General features: G+C 51.7%; 1 protein-coding gene across 1 annotated transcript; it reads left to right on the top strand.

Moving 5' to 3' along the window:
• The first annotated feature begins 485 nt into the window (after positions 1-485).
• LOC128948068 (olfactory receptor 14C36-like) lies at positions 486-1,418 on the top strand. The gene has a single exon (XM_054292648.1). It carries the CDS (start codon positions 486-488, stop codon positions 1,416-1,418), a length of 933 nt encoding a protein of 310 aa, XP_054148623.1.
• Positions 1,419-6,849: the final 5,431 nt, after the last annotated feature.

Genomic DNA, 6,849 nt, shown 5'->3' with positions numbered 1-6,849 from the left:
GCCACCAGACATCTCTGGCAGCATTCCAGGACTCCCGAGCCCCCCAGGGGGGGTCTTGTTCACCCTGCACCCCAGTTCTGAGAGACTGAGATCCCACAGGTTGGTGAAATGAGCAATGTGAGACCTTGGCTATAAATGTGGAGCTGGGCTCTCCATTTGAGAAAATTGAAAGCCCAAAGAAACTCCAAACACAATCAAGTGAGACTTTCTCCCTCCAGTCTCCACTCATTATCTTGCCACAGGAAACTCACTCTGTTATACCAAGGGCAGCAGAAATGCCGAGGGTTTCTGATATCCTGGAAGAGCAGGAAAAACATGGGGAGAGCTTAAAAAGAAAACCTCAGAACTCTTAAACAGACAAGTGTGTCCATGTGTTTTACAGAAGAGGGTGTATGGGAAATGGCTTTGATTTTGGTTATAGACATCTCCTCAAACTCTTCACAGTCCTTTCCTCATTAACAGGTCCCCATGTGCAGCCCCAGCAAATGTCCAACAGCAGCTCCATGAGCCATTTTCTCCAGCTGGCATTGGCAGACATGCAGAAGCTGCAGCTGCTGCACTTCTGCCTCTTGCTGGGCATCTCCCTGGCTGCCCTCCTGGGCAACGGCCTCATCATCAGCGCCGTAACCTGCGGCCACCACCTGCACACGCCCATGTTCTTCTTCCTGCTCAACCTGGCCCTCAGCGACCTGGGCTCCATCTGCACTACTGTCCCCAAGGCTATGCACAATTCCCTCTGGGACACCAGGAACATCTCCTTCGCAGGATGTGCCACACAACTCTTTCTGATTTATTTCTTCCTTGGATCAGAGTTTTGCCTCCTGATCATCATGTGCTACGACCGCTACGTGTCCATCTGCAAACCCCTGCACTACGGGACCCTCCTGGGCAGCAGAGCTTGTGCCCACATGGCAGCAGCTGCCTGGGCCAGTGCCTTTCTCAGTGCTCTCATGCACACAGCCAATACATTTTCCCTGCTCCTGTGCCATGGCAATGCCCTGGGCCAGTTCTTCTGTGAAATCCCACAGATCCTCAAATTCTCCTGCTCCAAATTCTACCTCAGGGAACTTGAGCTCATTGCTGTTAGTTCCTGTTTGGTATTGGGTTGTTTTGTGTTCATTGTTTTCTCCTATGTGCAGATTTTCAGGGCTGTGCTGAGTATCCCCTCTGAGCAGGGACGGCACAAAGCCTTTTCCACCTGCCTCCCTCACCTGGCCGTGGTCTCTCTGTTCCTCAGCACTGTTATCTTTGCTCACCTGAAGCCTCCCTCCATTTCCTCCCCATCCCGGGATCTGGCCCTGTCAGTTCTTTACTCAGTGGTGCCTCCAGCCCTGAACCCCCTCATCCACAGCGTGAGGAACCAGGAGCTCAAGGTTGCAGTGTGGAGGCTGATGACTGGATGGTTTCAGAAACATTAAACTGCTGGCCAATTTCTGCTAATCACTTGTAACAAAAGTTATCTTTGATATTTCTTGTTGGTTTGGTTTTGAGGTTTTTTTTACTTATTTATTTTAATAATATTGTGTACAGTGAAAATCCATTCATTGTATCATTTCTTATTTTGTTTCTCTCCATCTTCCCTGTGGCCACAAACTGTGCCACTGAGGGGCTGCACTCCTGATGGCTTTGAAGGAACTCAAGGATTCCCCAGCAAAGTTTTCTGCAGAGATGCCCTTTCGTTGCCTTCTCTGGAGCTGCAGCAGCAATGTCTGTGTGCAGAGCTGGGGAAAGATCAGGGCTGGCCCAGCAGCTGTGCCCAGCAGCAGCAGCACTTGGTGTGGCCAGTGCTGCTGCCATGGCCCTGCCCCGCTGCCCTGGTGGCCCTGGTGTTGCTGTAGGGCCTGAGTGCTCTCGGGGCCAGGCACAGTCCTGGGGGTGGCAGTGCCGGGGCTGCAGCAGGGACAGGCCATGGGCACTGCTGGGGCAGCACTGACGCCTCAGCCCAGGGCCTGGGGGCTCCAGGCTCCTTGCCCAGGCTCTCTCAAGTACACGGCCAGGCCAATGCTCAGCACAGAAAAGCCCCGTGAGCAGCCCCAGGTTGGCCGTGGACAGTCTGGGGGCAAACAGCATGGCTGGGGCTCTGCAAGGGCCCTGGGGCAGACGGAAGGAGCAGCAGAGCAGGGGCTGATCCATCCCCAGTGTGGTGGACAGCCCAGGGCAGCGTCCCAGAGCATCCTCATGGAGCTGGCAACAACATCCCCCCTCTGCAGCCCTGGCCTCTCCCCCAGCTCACACAGATGCCCCATCCTTGCAGGCACAGACACAGCAGCACTGGCTCAGCAGCCCCTGTTTGCTGTGCACAGAGCAGGGGGAGCACCCCCATGCTGTTGGTGTGGGCACATGAACCTGAGGGAGCACAAATGCCATCAGCCCCTGGGGGCAGCAAGGGCTGGGGACATCAGGGAAAGCACTCAGCTTTGTCCTGGCCTCTGCAGTCAGCCAGAAAGTTTGTTCCCATCACCTGGGAGTTTCCTGTGCCACTGCAGATGCTGTTGCTCAGAGCCAGGGCTGCCTGGCAGTCACCCCCAAACTGCCCTGAGCATTTCCTTTGCTTCACCTTTGCTTTCTTTACTCTTTCCTTGTCCTAATTTCTTCCTTTTGCCCAGTCCTGTTTCCTCCCCTGCAAACAGCCCATCCCTGTTTGCCCTTTCCTCTCTGGCCCCACTCCCCATTGCAGTTCCTGGCTTGGCACCATGGGAACGTCCCTTGGGCAGCAGGATCATCCTACAAGTGCTGCAGGAATTGTCTGCAGGCTCCTTCAGTGCCTGGTGCTGCTCCCTTGCCAGAGGCACCCCAGGCCAGGAGGACACATCTGGGCTGCTGGGTCTGGCTCTGGGGCTCCCTGTTCTGGGCAGTGAGGAGGAGCAGCAGAGGCTCTGCAGGACTGACAGGATGGGCTTTGGGCCTGGCAGGAGAAGCTGAGGGACCTGGGCTGCTGGAAGTTCTGAAGAGGAGGCCCAGGGCTCACCCTGTGACTACTTCAAGGGTTTTTTCAGAGAATTCCAGAATCAGCAAGGTTGGAACAGGCCATGGAGATCATCAAGTCCAACCTGTGCCCTGACATTGCCTTGTCTCCCCTGGGCCCCCTCCAGGATAAACAACCCCAGCTCCCTCAGCACCTCCTCAAAACTCTTGTGCTCCCTCCCCAGCCTTGTTGCCCTTCTCTGGACACACTCCAGCCCCTCCATGGCCTTCCTAAATTGGGGCCCCAGAACTGGAAACAGCACTCGAGGTGCTGCCCAAGCAGTGCTGAGCGCAGGGGAAGAATCCCTGCCCTGCTCCTGCTGGCCACACCATTCCTGATCCAGGCCAGGAGCCATTGGCCTTCTTGCCCACGTGGGCACACTGTTGCCTCATGTCCAGCCTGCTGTCCATCAGCCCCTGCAGGTCCCTTTCTGCCTGGCTGCTGTCCTGCCACTCTGTCCCCAGCCTGTACTGCTTTAGGGGTTATTGCGGCCAAAGTTCAGGACCCGGTACTTGGACTTGTGAAACGTCACCTTGTTGGATCTGCGCCCTGGATCCAGCCTGTCCAGGTCCCTGTTGAGAGCCCTCATACCCCTCAGCAGATCAACACTCCCAGACAACTTGGTGTCACCACGGTTACATGAGGCCCCAGAGTGTCACAATGGTCTCCATGATTTCATGAGGCCTCCCAGTGTCACAATGTCCCTTTGTTTCCATGGGACCCCCGGGTGTCACAAAGTCCCTTGGATCCTTGGGCCCAACAGTGTCACAATGGCACCATGGTCCCCCAAGGCCCTGCAGGGTCACAATGGATCCTTGGTTCCATGAGGTCTGGCAGTGCAGCAATGCTCTCCTTGGTTCCACACTGTCCCAATGGCCTCTTGGTCCCAAGGGCCACCACGGTATCAAACATGTTTCCTTCATTCCATGAGTCCCTGAGGAGCAGCACTGGCCCCTTGGTTCCATGGGGCCCTGCAGTGTCACAATTGGCCCCATCATGACACCAGGTCCTGCTCTGTCACTATGCTCTGCATGGTTCTACAAGGCCCTGCAGGGTCACAGTGGCCTCTTGGCTCCATGAGACCTCAGAGTGCCACAATGAATTCCTTGGTACTGCAGTGTCACAATGGAGCCCTGGTGACACAAGATCCTGCCGTGTCACCAGGGGCCCTTGGTTCCACGGGGCACAACAGTGTCACAATTGCTCCCTCAGTTCCCAGAGACCTTGCAATGGAACAATGGCCCCTTGATTCCATTGTCTCCTGGATCTCACAACTGCTCCATGGCTGGTTCCCAGAATCACAGAATGAGCAAGGTTGGGCATTGAATTCCAACACACACCTCAGCTCTCTGGTGATTCTGGCACCATGCTGGGCCCTGTTTCAGACTGCAGCAGAGCAGATGTTGATGGGACAGGAGCCCTGTGGGGCTGTCAGGGACCTGCAGCTTGCAAGGTGCTCTGCTCTCCCTCAGGTGCTCCTGGAGAGCTCCAATCCCCGCTGGGCACCTCAGGGCACAAGTGGCACTGGCTGCTCATGGGCACACAACTGATGTCTGCCTGGATAGGGGCACAGGTTTTATTACCTGTAATTTCATAATATAGATGCAAATCTTTATTATCTGGGTCATTTGAGTACTTTTAAGAAATGGCAACATTTTCCCACAATGAACAGGATTTACCTGGAGGTGTACTGAAGGCAGGAGGAAAAATACTGACCTTGCCTTCTACTTGTGTCACCAATATTCTCTTTATTATTTCCTGTCCCTCCTCCTTCAAGTGTTTGCAGATGTCTTGTTTAAATGGCCATGTTGAAGGACATTTCTTCATTTAGAGGAACTGGATCCAGGTACTTCCTCCTGCTCTCAGATTTCCTCCTCCAGGTGCTCTCTGGTCATTCAAGTGCCTCTCAACTGACTGTTTTCATGCTTTGAGCTGCAGGAAGTTGCCCAGTCTTTCTGAAGTTAAAATTAATATATAATTAACCATCTTTTTAATTGTGTTTATATCACAGAATTACCTTTTCTTATGTTCTTGTCCAAAACTGTTCCTGTCTGGAAATTCCTTGGGGATGGGGGACATGTTAGGTGGCACTGGAAAATCCCAGAGAGCTGAGGGAAGAGCTGTGATGGTTATTAAACTGTTCAAATGTTCAACTTGTGTTTGTTGGCAAGAAACCTTTCTGTGCCCCTGAGTGTCACCAGGCCCTGACCCCAAAGGACCCAAACCTGATGAATTGTGGTTCCCACTGCAGGGGCTGCACTTCGACATTGGCTCTGCACAGGAGAGCTCTTGATCCCCTTTCTCTCTTTTCCTCCCCCTGGGCATGGAGGGAGCTCCTGACTTCAGTGTGTGACTTGTGTGTGCAAAGAGCAAATCTGGGCAGAATTGGGGCAGGGAGGGTTTGGGGAGACCTTGGAATCTGTGCTGGGCACAGAAGGTGTTTTCCATTGCTCTGAGACTGTCTGCTGTGCAAAGTGGATTTAATATCCAGCAGAGGAATGACTTTTGCATTTGATGGTGCTGTGCCTTCCCTTGGCTTTGTCGGCTGACAAGAAATGAACATCCCTCTGTGTCTTGGGCAGCTCCTTCTCCAAGGAAAGCAGGTGGGAGTTGGAGCCAAGGAGCTGAAAGCTGCAGGTGCAGCCTGGGCTGGAGGGAGCTCAGATTTGCACAAGGCTGCTCTGAGTGCCAGGGCTTGGATGGGTGTCGAAGGAAGGAGACCCAGACACCAATTGGTTCATCCAAGTCCAATTTATTGATCGAATACAGCGGGTTAAATACAGTTCATAATGAACTTCATACATATTGCAAAAGTTGAGCTCAGGATTGGTTAGTTACATATCAGCAACTACGCCTACTTCTGCATTCTTATGGTTATACTTTTGATACTTTCTACATATTCTCAAGAAGAATCTCTCTTCTCTATCCTCATGTTGCGGCAAGGGCATTCTGTCCTTGCCTGTCATTGGTCACTGACTGCTGACTTCTCTTTTCAAGCTACTGAATGCTGACTTCCCTCTTTCAGCTTAACCAGCGGCATTATGTCAGTATGGCCTTTCTCAGCTAACCAACTATTAATAAAATCCTCCACATTTCCCCCGTTTTCTTCTTGAGCAAGAAGACTAGTCTGCATTTTTGCTATCATACGGCTGACCATGTTTTGAATACAATTAAAGACACAAGGCAAAATAAGCAAAAATAGTAAAACTACACCCAGTAGTCCTATAGCATAGATCACAAGGTTCCTCAGCCATGGCCCAAGTCCTAAGTTTTTAAGCCACTCGTCAATTCCTAAACCTTCTTCTTCCTTGAGATTGTGAAGTCCTTGTTGCAATTCTTTTATCTTAGTGTGAATGGACACCGAATGATCAGACAGATTCATGCAACACATTCCCTCAAACTCTTCAAATCCATGCCCTTGTGCTAAGAGCAAAAAATCTACAGCAGCTCTATTTTGTAAAACAGCATGGTTAACACTCTGCACATCTGCGGTTAACATGTCTAGAATTTGGGATGTCTTGTTCAGCTCATTTTTTGCCCAGCACCCTAATTGCTTTGCTAAATTCATAGCCTTATTGGCAGATCCTCCTGGCAAAATAGTTGAAACTACTACTTGTCTGAATGTACCCCAAAACTGTGGATCTCCTATCTGGCTGTAATCCAAGTCATGTATACTACGCTTTTTCCTGTTTGATGTTTGACTGAGCTGCATTAGCGAGGACACATTAGGGTGAAACAAGGACAATTTTCCCAAATAACAGGGTCTGCCCTGTGGTTTAGCTGGTATACCATTCCACGCCCTGTCTCCACAGATCAAAAATATTCCTGTAGGTAATTTCATTGGTGCCTTGATATTTGTGCCGTTACATTGACTATAATGCTGC

The sequence above is a fragment of the Melozone crissalis genome, unplaced genomic scaffold (genome assembly GCF_028551555.1).
Source record: "Melozone crissalis strain CALT ecotype California unplaced genomic scaffold, PUWL_Pcris_2 ptg000111l_1, whole genome shotgun sequence".
Taxonomy (NCBI): Eukaryota; Metazoa; Chordata; class Aves; order Passeriformes; family Passerellidae; genus Melozone; species Melozone crissalis.
Note: the sequence above shows the minus strand (reverse complement) of the source record. Positions and strands in the feature narration are given on the sequence as shown.

Bases quoted from the DNA above. Each gene is read 5' to 3' on its own strand.
- LOC128948068 (XM_054292648.1), top strand. From the start codon at position 486: ATGTCCAACAGCAGCTCCATGAGCCATTTTCTCCAGCTGGCATTGGCA.